The 18,416-nt window shown below is 40.4% G+C and overlaps 1 protein-coding gene across 6 annotated transcripts in view; it reads left to right on the top strand.

Moving 5' to 3' along the window:
- Window positions 1–18,416, top strand: part of MNAT1 (MNAT1 component of CDK activating kinase) — a 124,623-nt gene that overhangs the window by 79,234 nt on the left and 26,973 nt on the right. For 3 of the 6 annotated variants that reach the window (XM_040601007.1, XM_040601004.1, XM_040601005.1), the window contains exon 7: window positions 7,878–7,999. The exons of 1 other annotated variant lie outside the window; for it this stretch is intronic. In XM_040601007.1, the coding sequence (XP_040456941.1) occupies window positions 7,878–7,999 (122 nt within the window). Of the gene's footprint in view, window positions 1–7,877; window positions 8,000–8,857; window positions 8,940–15,115; window positions 15,210–18,416 lie in introns of those variants that run through there. 2 more of the 6 variants (XM_040601006.1, XM_040601009.1) reach the window with 2 other exon arrangements.

The raw sequence follows: 18,416 nt of genomic DNA, 5'->3' as shown, positions 1-18,416 counted from the left end.
TGAGGTCAGCTTTCTGTTCAGTTTTGTTATTTTAAGCAGTCTTTCTTTTTAAGTCATCCATCAGACTCTACATTCCTTAAAAACGATGTTGTATAGCTGTGGCTCTTTGGATGGGGGGGGAAGCAGCTTTCGAGGATCCCAGGAAAGAACAGATAGTGGAGTACAGTGATGTATGGTTATGAGCTTCTGTTTTACTAATAAAGCAGCTAATTTTTGAAGTTTACTGTTCTCTAGGAATTCCTAAATAACTTTCTTGCTTAATGGAGGGATCATATCAGCATAACACTCAGTTTACTGCAACAAAATAGGAATAGATTCAGCTGTACTAAGACTCAAACAATTGTTGCTGGACGGTGAGTGATGTGCAGCTATTGCTGTGTTCTGACCTCCGCTGGTGTGTCTGTCCCTTTCTTAGCGTTATGCATCTCGATACACAAAGTGGCATTTCTCAGATTGATTTCTACTTCATGTCCCTTGAAAAATTGGGCCCTTAAAAGGGTAGTTAAAACAATGCTATATTAAAGCCTTTAATCCAGTAATTAGACTGGCTACTGCAGAGCTTGTGCTTTGTTGATAGTCAAATCAAAATGACCAAGGCTCTAGCAGTTTGGTGGTAGAGATGCAACAAAAGTTTGCTTGATTTTGCTTAATGTTGTATTGCTGATATAGCACATTGGGAGCTGGCATAACAAACTGAACACAGCATCGACTTTGAGTCATCTGCGGTGAAACGTTGTCTCTGGAGAATGGCAAGAACCTATGGTTGTACGCTGAGAAGGGCCATCTCCAGCCCTGTGAAAGCCACAGTAGGAAAAAGAATTGTGTGAGTTGATAGGTTTACGAAAGCAATTGGCACTCCCAGGGTGCCCGAATACCACACAGCAGCCAGTTCATGGCATGGCTGTTCAGTCTAGCTGAATGTGGTCAGATGCCATGTGCAAGGTGGAGGTCCTGGGAACCAGAACAAAAGGTGCAGAAGCATTTGAACTTCTGTGTACAGTAAGGTAGATTGCACAGAAGTGAGTTAAGCACATAAGAGCCAAGACCAAGTTTGGAACAAGATAGAGAACAGAGTGCTGAAAACCAGAAGGATGACCAGTGGGTTTATTAATTACATGAAAACGCTGTTGTGTTTTAATTTTCTGTTTCCAAAAATGATGCTGTCTTGTGTGCCAGGCTGTCCTTTGAACAGCGCTGGAGATTTTGAGGAAAGCTTGGCAGTTCCTGCCAGAACTCTCGAGTCTCAGCTGAAAACAAGTGAGTGACTTGTTGCAGCAAACATCCAGACTATCTCCTGAATCCTAAACTGGGCTTCAACAAACAGTGCTGGAGAGGACAGTACCAAACAGGTGCTGTGATCCATTGGTTTGAAGAAAGGACACTGGGCTTTTCTGTGAAGAGAGTACTCTTTAAATCCTCGTGCTGGCACTCTCCTGGAAGAACTGTATTTTGGCATGTCAGATGGACCTGAGCTGTCTTCTGAGAGATTAGAGGAATGGGGCTTTTTGGCTGGAGCTTAAAGATAAGTGTGGTCAGGTAATTACTTATGTCAGAAAGTTGTAGAGGAAAATTTTGGAGGCAAGTAGAACTGATGGTGTGATTTAGCCAGTGTTGCTTTGCGGTTAATTTCCCAGGTAATTGTGTGTAACAAATCACATATATGTGACCGTCCTTAAGAGTTTTGTAGGTGCTGTTGATCCCATACTTTATTTCTGCCATTCCTGAAGAAAGCACATCTTTTAAATTTGTTTTGGCACCCAAAAATCAAATTAAGTTACTGTGGAGGAAAAATAAGTCTATATTTAGTCAGATCGTTACTTAACATTTGAAATAATCTACCCCACAGGGAAGGGGGTGTATGTGACAACCTTGTATCTCTTGTCCTGACACATGTAGCCACTCTGTTTTTGAGAACAACAGGAATAAGTTGATTTTGTTGGTTTCTATCAGATCATTTGTTTTCTTTCTGTTTTACTACTGGGATATCCTCATAGCACTTTTCATAATTGAATAAAGAAATTGGATTTATTGTTGTCAAGAGCAGAAGAAAGAGCAGTTGGTTTCAGATACTTAAGTCTTTGGAAAAGCCTCACTTGCACAGGAATTTTAGGCTAAAGAATGGAATTATGCATTTTAGTTTGACATTCTTCGTGTTTATTTAAAAAAGCTGTGGAAGGCATGGAGGGTAAAGGTTAAGATAATATTAACTGAGCCCTCCAAATCTATCAGTTTTAATTCTTCTTTTCCTGAGTATCACTGTAGTCAAAGTAGTTAATGAGAATCAGAAAGCCATATTAGCATTGCTGACATGGATTTGTCAATAGTGAATTGGGAGGGTGAATACTGGAGAAAAAAACTAAACCAAACAACTTAGCTTTTGGCTCAGGTCATGTTGCTTAAGCTATTTACATTACTATTGTTCTGTAAGAAATTCTGTTAAATGAAATCTTTCCAGAACTTGAATTCTGTTGTGTGTTTAACAGTAAAATAGTTTCCTAAGACTACTTATATCGAAAAATTCAAGGAATTTGTAGTTCTGTTTTAACATTCACTTGAAAGCATTGGGATAATTACACACTCGGATGCTGGTGTATCAAAAAGGGTCTTTGTTAACCACTCCATCATGCTGTATACAATCAAAGTGATGTTGAGGGTGTGTTTTAGCAGTGTCATGCCCTGGCATCCCATGGTGCTCATTTGTTGGTTTTTTTCTCAGCTGGCTGTGTGCTCCTTAGTCCAGGCTGGGGAGGGAGACCTAGTGGTGAAAAGAATTAAATATAGGTATTATTACTGCAAATTGACTTAATGCAGTGTTGTGATGTAGTGCACAAATACTACTATTTCTGTAACCTGAGGTGCTGTGTTCTGGTAGTGTTGTAATAGCAGATCTGAGTAAGTTCCTAAGCAGAGAGAAATTAAAAAAGCAAAAAGATTGGCAACATCATCTAGTCCAGCCACTTCTAGTACAGAAACATGCTTTGTCTGGACAAGTTTTACTGACCCCAATCTCTGGCTTCTGTCTCTTGCCTGGGGATGTTTTTGTGGCATAGCTGTTCCTCCTCTTTCCCCTACTAGTGCATTTTTGGTGTCAGTCTCCTTTCTCCACCTCCTTGGCACTTGAGAGATTTCAGAGAAGCCTGTCAGTTGTTACTTCTTTTTGCTGCCAAGGGAAGGAGATGAAGGAAGGCAGTGTCATTTTGGAGATGGGGAAGGGGAGAGATGACAGGATGGGAAGAAGTGTGAACACTGCACCTTGAGCTGATACTTCTGGACGTTGTATTCTAAAATAACCTCTTTTTGCTGGCAGGCAAATACCTAGCATTTGCCAAGAGTCTCTTCCCAAATCCCTTTGTGAAAGGTGCACTGAAACACTGTAATTTTGATGCTCTTAATATTTGTGACTCTTCCTAAAAGACATTGATTTTGTTTAAAATAAGCCCCTTGTCACTGCAAGGGCAGCTCTTTTCTGTATGTAATCCATGGCTTTTTTTCCTTAATGCCATGTTGCATCACAGCCTAAAACAAAAATTGGCTACTGCTTCTGTTTCTTATTAACTGAGATATGTCTCAAACAGTGTGTCTAGGATAGTAAACAGTATATCACCCAGTCAGTTTTATTTGTAATGTAAAGATGTTATTGACCCTCCCTCCCAGTTTAATCCTGTATTTTTCTCATCTAAAACCATATAGTACATGAATGGAAAATCAGTTGCTCACAAATCCATTGCTGTGCAGTCTTTTACATAAACAAAGTCGTAAGGATAAGCAAATGCCTTTCTTCTAATTAGCAGTGTGTTTTGTGGTTCCATGCATTCCAAAATGTAATAGACAGCTACGGTGCCTAAAATAATCCCAGAGAAAAAGCTCTTATGCCACGAAGATAGGGGTGGGAGAGAGAGGAGGCAGGAAAATCTGTTGGCTGTGTTCTTGGAAGCCTTTTCTATCTCCATTTGGATGCTGTCAGCTTCTTTTACACAAACATTACGGCATCCAAGGGGAATTAGAAATACTTACCCATGACCACAACGTCAGATCTTGGGTTTGTCAGGAGAAAGCAATGCAAAAGGCAGGATCTTGGACCTGCTGCTTTCATTTTGGTTTTAGCATGCTGATAAATGCCTCCTAATGCTGGAAAGAGGTAAGGCTGGCTGTCTAGGTGGAATACAGGAAATATAAAAATCTTACCTCATAGACGTGAAATGGTTTTTGAATCTGTAAAAGTGCTGTGTAAGCCCTAAGTAACAGTTATTGTCTTTTGTGATCTCTCTAAAGTTACACAACAGCTTCCCTCTTATACCAGTCACTTAATGAAATGACTAGGGACCACTCAGGGCAGAGACACAAAACCGAGATGCTACTGGCCAGATGGCTTTTAACTGAGACAATATCGGCCAAATTGAGCCTTTTAACTTCAACACGATTTTTTTTGTAAATGCACCTTATCCCAATATCAGTGGAAATAGGAAAGGCAACACTTTTCACCAGTAAGTTTTCATATGTTTCCATCCCAGCCTTTTTGCACAGATCTGTCATACCCAGGGTTGTGAGCACACTGTAACCTGTTCAGGGCTAAACAACTTGGAAGCCCGTGAGCTCAGGAGCCTGCACGGCCACGCTGCTGTACTTGCATTGCAAGGGGTTGGCAGTGTCGATACAGCCTGTTCGTATCCAAAACATCTACAGAGCTGATGTGATTGCAGAGCTTGACCAGGCTTCGGGCCCTTTCGGGTGGGAATGCGTGTCATAACTTATACTTCCATGTAACCCTTTCCCAAATCAAGGCAGATGAAAATCCAGTTTATAGGAAAAAGCCTTTACCTAAAGGCCAGACAGCTATAGGGCAGGAACATCAGCCAGTTGTGGTTCCCTCACTGCTGCTCCCCTCCCCCCCCCGCATTGCTAAGTGGAATGTAATCCATGTTGCCAAAGCCCATCAGCTAAAGATGTGATTTTGGGAAATAAAAACAAACGAGCTGTGTCATAAAGCTGCACAGCCTCCTCGAGGTGCAGATCTGCTGGCTGGACACAAACCAGTGCAGTCGTTGTGCCATGCAAAAGTACGTAGTGGTTCCTAATGCTTGCACCTTGGCCCAGGGTGTAAGTGAGAAAGATGTAGGAGAGAGCCAGTGCTTTGAAACTGATCTTGATGAACAAGAAATGAGCTGCCAATATTTAATGGTGAGAATAATTAACTATTGGAACAACTTACCTAAGGGATGTGCCTGGACCTTTATGATTTGAAATCTTTAAGTCTAGGTTGGATGTCTTTCAAAAGAAGGTGCTTTGGCTGAACTGCGAGTGTTTGGGCTTTGTACAGGAAAGCAAAATATCCTGACCTGTGCTGGACATGAGGTCAAACCAGCTAAAGGACGGACAGTTTCTCTATGCTGCTCTTCTGATGATGATCTACTGCTGCTCTCCAGGCCACCACAGTGTGTTGTTTTTGCAATACCACACCTCACAGAAAGGTCCTGCCATGGTTCCACTGGCTTCCCCATGATCCATATGCTGGTGCCCACCATACAGCTGATGTGCTGACCAGCCAGCCTCCCAGTCATTCATAGGCAGCTCCCTTACAGTTACTGGTTGATCATCTGAGAGTAAATGACCGTTGCGGTCCCTTCTGACCTCTGGCACCTTAGGAATTCCAAAAAGAGAGAAAAACTAATGAAACGTTTTCATCCTGTCCTTCCAGGAGTTCACAGGGATGGCATCTGTAGCAGCATAAAGGGTGATGGGTAAAGAGGCTTGTGATGAGCCTGGTCCATTTGTCAGTAGCCTTCATGTGTCTCTTGGCCAGTGTTGGGAGAAGTCACTCTCATTAAAAAAAGTGTTAGGAATGCATCAGTGGCAACTCCACTAACAGCGAGCAGCTGTTCTGGTGATGCCCTCCAGAGATGTGGCTTCTGCAATCTGAGCTGCTCCCTTTTTCCACACACAAGTAATTTCCAAAAATATTTATCATGGTTTTGATCTTTGCCTGAAACTGAATTTTCTTTTCTATGGCTGGAACAAAATTGCTCTGGATTTGGAAAGACTGGCACTTTTTTGCTCATTAGATGAGGGTGTCCACATGTAAATTGTTGGTATTTCTTTCTCTTTGGTTTGGTTAAAGACAAAGATACCGTTAAATTTAAATTCAAAAGTATTTAAACATTAATTTCTTAAGGTGGGTGTAACATGCCCACATAAATGTACTTAAAGTATAGTATTTTCATGAACTTGAATAGTTTGTAAATTGACAACTTCTAGCAATACAAAAAGACCCTGCGTTTGTGTTCTAAAATACTGTGAAGTGGCATTAAAGCTGAATTTTTAACCTTTGTTTTCTTACCTTTTTTTTTAATGTGTGGTTGCCTGCTTTTAATGTTGCAGCAGTAGTTTGTGGCACAGAAATAACAGTATGGTAACCATGAAAGTTGGAGTGACTCACGGTTGACTTCAGAACTTTTTTAACCACGTTTTGCTTTCAGGAGACTATCACCTGGTGATAGCAGCAGCCCCTCCAGGCTCCCAGGCAGTGAACTATCTGTTGTTACCACGCATACAGAGCCCTTTCAATGGAAAACTTGAGCTGCTGCTGTTTCCACAGAGATCGGCCTAGATCCATGATACTTCTCAAGGACTTAGCTCTTCAATTTTCTTAGCTATTTTCTGCAACTCTCTAAACAAAAATATCTATGCTCCAAATTCAGAAAGGTCACTGTCTTCAACCACAAATTTAATTAACAGCTTTCCCCTTCTACTGACTTCCCCCCCCCCCTTTAGTTAATTTTAACCTGATGTCCCACATTAGGAGCCTTTAGTTTCCACTTGGGGGAGTAGATGCTTATATGAGTGGCCCCAGGGAAGTGAGCTCAGTAAGTGATCACCAGTGGGAGCCAGGGTTATACGCGGCATTACACAGTGGAAAGCTTCCGATCTCCTGTTGCAGACAAAATGTCTACAAAAACAATACTACTACTTTCCTAAATTCCTGCGTTTTGCAGATGTGAAGCTCAGTTTCGGCAGGGGAAGCCAGGCTGTTTCGGAGGAGCTCATAGTGCTGTGTCTTTTTGCTGCTGCTGCTAATTTTTGTGAGCACCATAGAATACAGGAGAAAATTGAAACTGTGTGAAAGATCAACAAATCAGTGTAGAATGTCACGCAGCAACATCTGTTAACTTTGGCTCTATCTCATATCCTCCTGACCCCTCCTTCCTAGCCACAAGTCTCCTGTTTTGTGAGGGCTCGGAATGATAGGAGCTTGGAGGGGTGGGGGAAATGTCTAGCTGTTTCTCAGTGGTCTGAAGGGCTTGCAAAAGTACCATCTGGAATGAAAGGTTTATGTTTGTGTGTTTCTATATTTTTAGTTATGAAACAAAAGGGAATTTGCTGAATGAATTAATTGTATTGTGCTGTAAAAGTCTTATTTTGAGAGCTATTATGTATGGGAGCTTACAAAGCCTGCAGAGAGAAATGAAAGCGGCTTCCCTTTCTCATTAGGGCTTTCAGGAAATCGTTGATTACAGAATCAAATAGGGTTGCTCAGAGACTTTTGTTTGATATTACTTCTGATAAATGAAATTTTTACCTAATAATAATTTTATAGTGATACTGAAAGCAGCTGTACTCTAATAGTAACCTTGTTTCAATAGAACTTCCCCCTTTCCTCTTACCTTGTCCAAAGTTACAGCTAATGAAACATGACTTGCAAGCTGTAGATCCCAGTAAAAAAATTAAATCATGAAGGAGTGAGTGATACGGTAGACAGTATGTTCTTAATGGGATGGTCTTTGTCTGGGCCAGGTTAATGGTATAAGATTGTTCTTGAATTGCATTTTAAAACTGTCAAAACAAAACCTTGACCTGGTATGTGAATTTTTTTTTTTAAACAGGGTCAGCATATTTCACTAGCTCCTGTTCAGAAGCTAGAGGAAGCTTTGTATGAGTATCAGCCTCTGCAAGTGGAGACATATGGACCACAGGTTCCAGAACTTGAAATGCTGGGCAGGCTGGGGTAAGTAACACTGCAAGTTTTAATTCCTATTTCATGGCATTATAGCTGGGACTGTTACCATCTTCGGTTTGCTAGCACGTAGGGGTCTTTTTTTTTTTTTTTTTTTTTTTTTTTTTTTTTTTTTTATTAAGGATCTTAACGAAATACTAGACTTCCTGCCCAACCAACATTTTGTTTGGGTGGATAAGCTGAAAATTTTGGTCCTCTAGCCTTTATAGACCTATTGAGAGCTGGACTGGATTGCATTAGTGTTTTTAAGGTTGTCCTTGGCAGTCATAGTGAAGTAGCTGTTCATTTTCAGTTGCACGGTATTAAAAAATAAATAAATAAAAATCTGGGGCTTAATTTACCCAGCTGTAAGCCAGTAAAAATATTAAAGTTGGGCTGAGTGCCATGGAAAAGGGTAGATTTACTTGTCGACTGTTGTCTGCAGTCAAACTGCATTTGTGAGAAATGAAGCACAGATCTTAACTTTGTCAAAAAATATAATGCTGGGCTGGTCCAGCAGCTTGGTGGCATTGTGGTGTGCAGTCATGTTTGGAAGGGAGTATGGAGCCTGCTGTGCCTGGTTAATGGAGGCTGGGAAGTCCTAAAGTGATGTGTCTGCTCTCTAGAGACGTGTTTGTAGCTGAAACGCCACCTGAAAATGTGTAGCTACTGGGATAGTGAGTGTCACCCAACTTGTCATGGCCTAACTTTCAAAGACAACAGCACTTATAGTACCTGGAGAACTATGTGGCAGAACAAATGTGCAAGGCAAGAAAGAGTTTAAAAAATAACAGTTTGTGTTTGACTGTGCAATATGGGAAAACTGAAGCCACAAAGTACTGAACGATGTTGAGACAATTTAGTATGCAGTTTCAGAGAGCACCGAAATCCAAACAGGAATCTCATCTAATTCGCTGGCACAAGAGATGTACCTCATCCAGAAAATGACAGAGTAGGTAGATTTTTAAGCAATCTCATGGTGCTTCAGAAAATTCAAGGCTGTCTGGAGTTGAGGTTGTCTCCATTTTTATTATTTGTGTCCTTCTGATGCCTATGACTTTTATTATCTGATACCAAACTTCTGAGACCAAATATTAATTAGCAGTTTAAACTTGGGCAGAGTCGGATTTTAGCCTTCACCACCTGTTTGGATGGAGCGCAGCTGTGAGGGACCTCCAATGTGAGGCGAGCTTTGAGACCCTCTGAGCCCTAAGCCTCATCACAAGTTGAAATGTTTGGGGTGTGTGTGTGTGTGACTTGTGCAGGGAGGATTCCCAGTCCTTGTCCCTTTGTCTGCCCTTGTAAAGTGAGTGCTGGTGTCCAGATCTGGAAGGAGCCCTGTTCAATCGTGTCTGTGCCATGGGATTGCCTGTGACACCAGTTTAAAGGCAACCCAACACCTTGAGGCAGGGGGGAATAAAAAAAATCCATTAAATATTGCATTGCAGCATCTGTGTGTGAATGTATTTGGGCAGGGTTTGCAAACAGTGCTCACAGATGGGTCTGTTCTTGGAGACGTTTTGACACACGTGTCATTTTACTCCTCTGCGCATGAACAGCCAGGGTTGTTCAGCTTGGCCGTGGAGGCGATGAAAGAGTTAAGAGCGGCAGGGGTGCTGGGTGCCTGTGGTAGCAAGGGGAGGTGCATAGGTGGGTGCCCACCAGAAGAGTTCTTCTGAGGCTGTTTACAATTCCAAAACAAATATATTGATGCTTTGGGTTCCCAGCCGGTACAACTCTAACCCTATTCCGTGGGGTGCCTGAAATACCTTAAACCATGTGAGGCTGCTGGTTTATAGATTTGTGTTGCTGTGTTTATATGAACTCGCGCGCATTTCCTGTTGATGATGAATGCTTAACTAATGTGCCTCCATCCCTGCTTGGGAGTTTTTCAGGCAGCTGCATACAGCTGCCTGGGTGAGGCAGAAGAGCTGGGCGCAAGGTTATCCACTCCTGCTAAAGATTTTTAGTTTCCACTTCATTTGCACTCGTATAAGGACAGGTTAAATCTAAATTTATTTGATTTCCCCCCCCCCTTGTTTCTCCCTCTTTTCACGTTCTTGTTAATAATTTTGCAGTCTGGCTATTTATTGCTGCTAAATAGTTCCCTTAAATGTGCCGGCTGTTATCTGAGTTGCTGGAGCCAGAATTATTGCAAAGATATTGCCAACCTGGAGTTAATTCACTTCTGGTAGAATAATTTATTGACCTTTTTTTTTTAAAGATAACATTTTATTGTCTTCGAAACACTCAGTAGAATGGGCTTTTTGAATATTCATGTCTTAACCTCGTACCTTCTGCAGGACTCGCTTCAGGTTTCAGCATCAGTGTTGCTTTTATTAGTAAACTGCTGTAATGAAGGAGAGAGCTAGCAAGGAGGCTTTTAGTGAAGAGCAAGAAAAAGGACGAATCCTTAAGGGATCATTTAGAACATTTGTTAGGGATCTTATATAATTAAAGAAAAATGCTTTTTAAGATGACTTGTATTATTTTCTCATTAGGCTTTACAAAAAACTTTGCATACAGTCCAATAAACTTGATTTGGCATCCTCTCACTGCTCTTCTGTGTGGATTTTGCATGTTTTGCGAAAAAAGGAAATTTATGTTCAAACTGGTCTTAGAAATTTGTTTTCAGTTTCTCTTGGGGTTGTACATTTTCTTTTTCTGTGTACTGCAGAAAAGCATTAACATCCTTATTGATGCATTTTTTTGCTATTGTGTTGGAAGTCTGAGAATAATGAAGAAATAGATACCCCGCACCCCAGCCCCAACAGGAATGATTGGTATAATTTCCCTTTTTTAAGTGGAGGAATATTTTCTGGAAGTAATGAAATATAGGTGATAATCCTGAATTACACGGCTTTCTGGGAGCAACATGTATGATACTTAAGTTGTAGACAGTATTTAACCTCATGGCAGGGGGGAGTGAAGCTTTCTCGGAGCCAGCCTCTCTCAGAAATTACCTTGACTATATGTCTGTGGGGTTACTGCAAGGAAGTCTCAATGGCTGATGGTCCCATGAATACATACTTGAGTGTGCCAGGTTGGTGATGGTTTGATCTAGGTGGTAAAGCTGGAGAACCAGCTCATGCCTGACTCAGCAGTCAAGTGGAAATGTGACTTGAAGAAGGGGAGAAGACATATGAGCATCTCCCATCTGTAGGGTACCACCCCTGGAGATAAGTGGAGATTTGAATGACTGTAACATACCCATCTTGGAGGCAGGCTCCACAGCTGCCTGTCCTTCCATGACAACTAATAGTCCTGGGTCTGTCACTTGGTCACTACTCTAAATTATTGAAGTGTTCAGTGACACGCGTTGAGAAAATGTTGGTTTCTGGGTGGAGTTGAAGGCAACCTGCTAATGGGAGTCATGTTAGAGAGCACAGTCTTATCAGTGGCCTACTGGCACTTCTGCCATCACCAGAAATGGCTAGGCTGGTGTAGTTTGGCAAAAATGGGGAGTGTCATCTTTTGGTTCAAACTCATCCAAATCTGTTGAACTGCAAAAGTCATTGCAAGGCTGTGGGACTTTGCTTGGCTTTTGGGGAGCAGAGGTGTGTGGTTGTAAGAGAGAGCATGACTGCCTGGATGCTCAGGCACTCGCTGCCATTACTTCAAGGTTTTCTTCGAGGGGTAAAAAAAAGCCTGTCTTCCCCACCCTGCCTTTTTTTTGGTGTTGTTTCTTCTAATATTTTAGTTGAGCTTACTGAATTTGTGTGGTTGGAGGTCTGGATTTTTCTTAGTGCAAAACAAAAGAGATTAAAAATACAACAAACTCTGACATACCAAGTAGTGAGAGACCAAAACAGGATGGGGATGGGAATTGGTTTGTTGTTTTAAAAATGTATGTTTGTTATGTAGGTTCGATTAAAGAAAACCCACAAACAAACACAAAACCAAAAAATCCTGTGAGGATCAAAATACTGTTTGTTTGAGGTCCTGAAAAATGTAAAGACATTCTTGGCATTAAATGTAAGTATGAATGGCTAGCAGGAGTGGCCACACAGTGTTTTCACACCAAGTATTTACAGCTGTGGAGTACACAAGCTACTTAAACTGACTATAAATCAAAAATCTGCTTATGCGATTAACTTTTCGGGTAAAGGTGCGTGAACTTCATGTCTCAGTTTAGAAGCAGTCTTTTGCAATCCCAAGTGGATCTTACTCTTAACATGTCACCAGTCCTATTCTCACCATTCCCGCAAAACAGAGGTAATTTACAAGTAAGATTAAAAATTTGTTTGTGCTCCACTTAAATTCTCTGCATTAATAGAGAATTTTTGTGCAGACCTTGTAATCAAGTCAAGCCTGAGCTGCTTAAAATAATATTTTGTTTGCCAGCTTAACTTTGGAGAGATACATCCCAAATACAGGATTTTTTTAAATGTATTTTGATGAATATATTTATATATGAATATGTGGAAAAAATCAGGTTTGCTCCCAAAATCTTTGCTTTTCTTTAGGGAATAATGTGACTTCTCTATCAACTTGTTTTCACGTATAACCACATTGTTAGGAGCTCTCCAGTTAATTACCGTTTTGTTTAAAAATGATGCAAAAAAATGAAGTTCAGTGGTGAACACTAATGAGGATAGGTAATTTAAATCTAAGCAAAATGCCATTTTAAGTGTTGAGGGTAAGTACTGGAGCAAAATCAGAGTGCTGTGGAAGTCTGTATATACAACAAATGTAGTTTAGCCCACTGTGCTATTTATAACGAACAACGGGATCGATACATTCCTTTTTTTCCTAGTGTAGGAGGGCTCAGTCATTTTAAATTTTGAATTAAGATGAGGAGGTTTGATTTCATATCGTAGAGCTTTGTTGGCATTAAATTTTTAACCTTCATTTCAAGTGGAAAGTTTCTGCATATTTCTTTGTTGTACAGTGTTGTAGTGTAATTTGAAACACATGTAGAGTTCTGGCACTTAATGCAGAAGTGACTCGTGTAACTTCTTTGCTGTCAATCATAGGGATTTTATTTTTTAAGTGAGGCAATAGTAAGGATGCTCTCCAAATTATTCTTAAACTATAGTTGAATCTGGTCTTTGGCTGGATTAGTTTTTGCTAAAACCCTGTCAGTGTCTGTGTTGGGTTCAAGACAGTGAAATAACTGAGAATTGATTTTGAATGGGTGACAGGACTGCTGGGCTTTAAAAGTTGTAGCAGGTGATTTTTCACATCTGCTTTCTTTGTCATTGGGGTATGTGGATATTTCTTGAATCTTGGAAAAGGAGAAAAGCCACAAATGACGGGCTTATTTGATCTGCTCTGGCCTGTTGATTTTGAACACTGAATTCATTCTCCTCCTTTGAATAGAATATAGTTTCTCAATAAGCTCAGTAGTCAGAGTCAAAAGATTGAGTAAGAGCACTGAAAGCTTGTCTTGCTTTGGAGGGCATGTAGAGGGCTGCACTCCTTGCTGGAATTCTCTTGCCTACTAAGGCATATGGTCTGAATTTCCCAGTGTCTCCTGTTGCAGGGGCTGATCCTCAGTAGAAAGATTTGTCGGCTGCAATGCGTTTTGAATCGGGTGCCTAATGAATGAGAATTGGCAGGTAAAAAAGTGCTTATTGATTTAAAGTCACAGCTACATTTGCATACAGCCTTTTGAAGTGAAGTATTTTTTGCTCATTTTATCATGAATGATTGAATAAAAACCTGCGAATGACAGTAGAGGTACTGTGTGGGTACACTTTCTTTGGAATGGTGTGAAATGGCCAAGTGTGCTGTCTTCTTCAAGAGCGGATAGAACAAGGAAACAGAACTGTGTGTAAACCACCTTAATTTGATTTGATGTAGAAACTGTGTTGTATTGTTTTAGTGTACTACAGAAATTCTATAGGTTTTGTCGTAGGGTTTGGAAGGACACAAATTTAATATAGGGGAGGTAGATTAGCACCAATTTTTTCCAGCTGAATGGAAATCAAGGAAAGCAGTACAGCCTTTAGTGAGTCTGAAATCTTACTGTTTAAGAAATCAGCTTTCTGGCAGAAATGTCTATGAACATTTCAAACGACACCCTGTAGTATATGGTGTTTTGCATGGAGCTCTTCTGTCAAGGTCATTAGCAATTGAATATATTAAAAGTGGACTGCTTATGAAACGGAGAGTTTTGCTTCCTGCCCGCCCACCTGTGGGTATAGTGTGGGTTCTGTAACTGTAAAAGGTCTCAGGAGGGTTATAAAAGCAGAGAATATGGAAAATATATAAAGAAACAAAGAAGGAAGCCTGCATACACCATGAAGTTTCTTACATGTGAAGCTGGCTGTAGTTGTATACGTACCACTAAATTAACCTCAAATGCTGGCCATGACAGCAGAATGTCCATAGTAATTGTTTTTGTTGGCATTTGGATTCAGAATTAACTCATCGATCTAACATGAGTCTCTGTACTCAGAATACTGGTCTGGAAATGTTTTTTTACTTTTTCATGCAATCATGGAAAAAATATGTTTCTGCTCGAAGCAGTTGTCAAACAAGCTTCTTTCATCGACAATCAGACACAGGGCAGCTGAGTAAGGCTGTTTAGTCTAGAATAAATACTCAAGAGATTACAAGGTCGCTGTAGGAAATGTAATTATACCATTTATTCCAGAATAGTCTTTTTGTAGTGTGGGCTTGCAGAATACTAAATCATGCATTTATTAAAATACGTATAATATGAAGAAAAAATAATTTGGAGCCTTAACATAAGGAATGGAGAATTGTCTTGCAAACTGCACAAGAGGATTAACCAGTAAATATTTACAACTGCTTCAGAAAATCAGGATGGTAATATTGGCTTTATTATTGGAAATTGGTAGGAAGCAAACCCTGAATTGTCTCTGCAGGTGCAGGGGCAATGCTGCTAAGTAGGCAGCTAAAACAGTGTCAGGCAAAGCTGCTGTTGGATTGTAACATGGTGGGAGGCATCCAGCAATTGTGCGGTCCAAATGCCCTATTTTCTGCACTCTGTCTCACCCAATCAAAGCCTTGTTACTACCAGCCACTTAAAAGTATCTGATCATCTGTGGTAGATCTTATCTGTTACTGAAAGCCCTACTTTTCTTTCGTCCTTCCTTCATCTCCTGCATTGATAGCGCTATTTATGTGTGGTTCTCCTGTGACTTTTTATGTCCACAGACTTTATTCCTTATTTGTTCTCCATCAGCTTAGAAAAACACATTTTGCCAGAAGTTAAATTTCAGATCTTCTGTTGCTTCTTTGAATTTATGTGGTAAGTTTGAGGTCAGTAGTTTTTGTGCTCAGTATTTTCTTTTTCTGTACTTTTTTTCCTTCCTTGCTTGTACTGCACTCCATCATATTGCCTGCTTTGAGTCTTTCTCTGACTCCGCAGCCAGATGTATAATTGCACTGAGAATTATGTAGTTGCCACAAGAAAAACAATAAGTTTTGCATGTGCAGGAGGGATTTTTCAAGCTTATCTTTCACTTCAGTGACAGAAGGGCCTCAGTGTCCTCAGGTTTTGTAGTTCTTTTCCAGGACAGAGCCCCCAGATGCTTTCTTTAAGCCCAGTGTTACACTACAGAGGCAGGAACACCTTAGCGATGATGGTCATAAAGAATATGGGAACTCATTGAGGACCGTTGCTGAGAGGAAGAGCTCCTCCTTTTGATCAATATCTGAGCATCACTCGTGCTCTGTAAGGAATGAGAGAGGTCATGACAAGGAGTTGCTCTGGGGCAGTCCAGGCAAACACTATCATTGTTTCCTGAAGGGTCTGTTTAGGTGCACTGATCTCTTACATTAATTATTTATTTTCCGTTGTAGTTCAAGTAGAAAGCTGAGGAGCATCCTTTAAGAATCCCTTGTAATAAAAATGCAAGAAGGAAGTCCGAAAAGAGGAGACCCTTTGCTGTTGTTTTAGGAAGGGGGAGTTATGTATAACAAAAATACTTGGACTGAGTGGGACAGCCAGCAAAATAGACCCCTAAAGAGGAAAATAAAGCCATAAATTGTGCATCTCCTTGACTCTGACACTGATAAACATAGTTGTAAAGCAACCTTCCAAATAAAAATTGTTTGTTCAGGTGAATTGCAGGCTTCCTGAAATGGCAGAGGGAAGCATGGGGGTCTCTTGCTTTTGAAGCTTTACGCAGCTTTTCAAGCTGCTGCTCCTGTTCCTTTCATGCACTTCAGGTAGCTTTGTTGCACTTTTATTCTTGATGACTAGTAGTTCTCACAGTGAACAGGAGTCAACAATGTTTAAAGCTTCTCTGAAGAGTGCTAAGTGCTAGGAGTGAGATTTCTTCCTGGAGGAACATGCCATTTGCCAAAGTCAGTAAATCAATTAATAAGTTTGATTGTATGTATGTAACTGATCTTACACCTGATATGATGGATGGCAAGATTTTGAAGGGTTGAGTTGGTATTATCTGTTTTCTTATTTTAATAGTGACCCTCATGTCCCCCAGACTATATCATACTGGAGGAACTTTTTGGAGAAGTGGAACTGGAGAGCTTTTCTTAGAGTTAATGGTATCGGATCATGTGTTCTCGTCTTTATTTTTCCTGGTTGTCTTTGAAAGGAAAATAAAATACCCAGATCTTAATGGACTCTGATTCTTACAGGTGTGTAGCTCCTTCCACTCCAGCAGTTCACTGATTGCAGTCACGTTTCATGCAGCAGCAGAGATTTTAGGGGTAACTAAGAACCTAGCTGCTGCATGAAAAGGAGTGGTTAGATATGGAGGGAGGACCCTAAAAGTACCTTGATTAACAAAAAAACTGCCTGGTAAGCTTATGACTTATTAGCCACCAGAGAAGCTGCATGGAGTGAGACACTTCATAGATGTCCTAACTGCTAGAGAAAAGCTTTAGTCAGAGCTTGTAAGCACCCACAAGGCCAAGCTGTGGGAAGCCAGACTGCATTAGTTCTCGTGTCACGGCAGTACTTAAAAAGAAAAGAGAAGAAAACTGAAGCTCTTTGGATCTCTGAAATCAGAAGATGTCCAAGGATGGGTAAAAGATTATTAGCTCAGGTGTCTTCTGTAGTTAGTCATGTATGTATGTTGGGTCAAACGGGCAAAAGAGGAACCCAAGCCTTTTACAAACAAGCAAGCAAAATGCAAAACAAAAATCAAACAAAAAACCCCCTGCAGCACAACTGTTCTTAAAACTTTGTGTGTTCCATACCACTTCTATTCATTGTGAACACTGATAACATGGGGTGCTCTTAATTCAAAGTCTCTTAAATGCCAGTATTTGCAGGATGGGGTTATAATCAATGAATTCTCTAAATGCTAGTCATTTGTAAGCATCCACTGCTTTCATTTCAAATTACCCTCTGTATCAAATGATTGAGATGTTACCCAGTTGCTCGATACCTGCAATAGTGTCGCTGGCTGTGCTGAAGCTGGCTTGTGGTGCTGTCTGCACAGTGCTTTGCCTTAGCCAGTACAGCCCACTGCAAGGCCAGTAAAGCTGTCCATTGACACGTGCAGAGTGTGCAGCAGCACCTGCTTGGGCTGAGAAAGGGAGGACTGATCCCTGAACGGACACTGGTCTTGTAAAGAGTGGTGGAACAGCTACAGAGGTGATTTATTAATTCAGCATTTTTTTATATACACCCTTTTTTCCTTCCTTGGGTAAGGGATATAATATGTTTCCTATCATGCTCTGTAGCTTTGATTTTTTTTTTAATTATTTTATATTTTTTTTAGTGGGATGGCTTATAGGGCTTGAGAAAAGCACCCGCAATTAAGTTGGTTGGCTGGAGATTATATACACACATTTAGGAACTGATTTTCATGGCTTTGGTTTTAAAGCCTTGCTAATAGTTGGTTGAAAACTGTTTTAGGTAAACAAACCATGTAGTGCCAGGCTTCTAGAAAGAATTGAGCTGTTCACTCCTCTCTCTTCCATATTGAGGCATTGGACTTAGGCCACATTTCTAATAACAAAATAGGGGTTTGAACATAATCGGACTTCACAGATGAACTATTGCTCAGGCTTGAAGGTAACGCCACCATATTTTTGTTTCTCTACCTAACTGGTATTAAATGTAGAAAACATAAATCCTTTTCAGTGGGGGAGGAGAAGGGGAGATGGTTTTCATTTGGCATAATTTCCTGTGAGACGTAGTTCTAAACAAGGCCCATATTTACACAAGACAATACAGTTTTACATGTACTAGTGTATCCAGCACATTTTAAAATTGTTTAGCCAGCCCTGGGTATTAAATACCTTCACAATAAATGTGTTTAATAAAAGTAGATGAAGTTTGAAATAATTTTTGAATAATTTTACAGTAGAAACACCAGCTAAATCAACCCCATTGCAGTAATAAATGTCACAAAAACAATTAATTATACTTGCTTGCCACTGCAAAATCAATTGTGTAACTGTTCTTCTGAAACTGACTTTTACATTACTAAATCCTAAACACTACACTTCTGTAACTTGTCAGAATCAGGTTTTGGTT

This window comes from Falco naumanni, chromosome 7, assembly GCF_017639655.2.
Source record: "Falco naumanni isolate bFalNau1 chromosome 7, bFalNau1.pat, whole genome shotgun sequence".
Classification (NCBI taxonomy): Eukaryota; Metazoa; Chordata; class Aves; order Falconiformes; family Falconidae; genus Falco; species Falco naumanni.
Note: the sequence above shows the minus strand (reverse complement) of the source record. Positions and strands in the feature narration are given on the sequence as shown.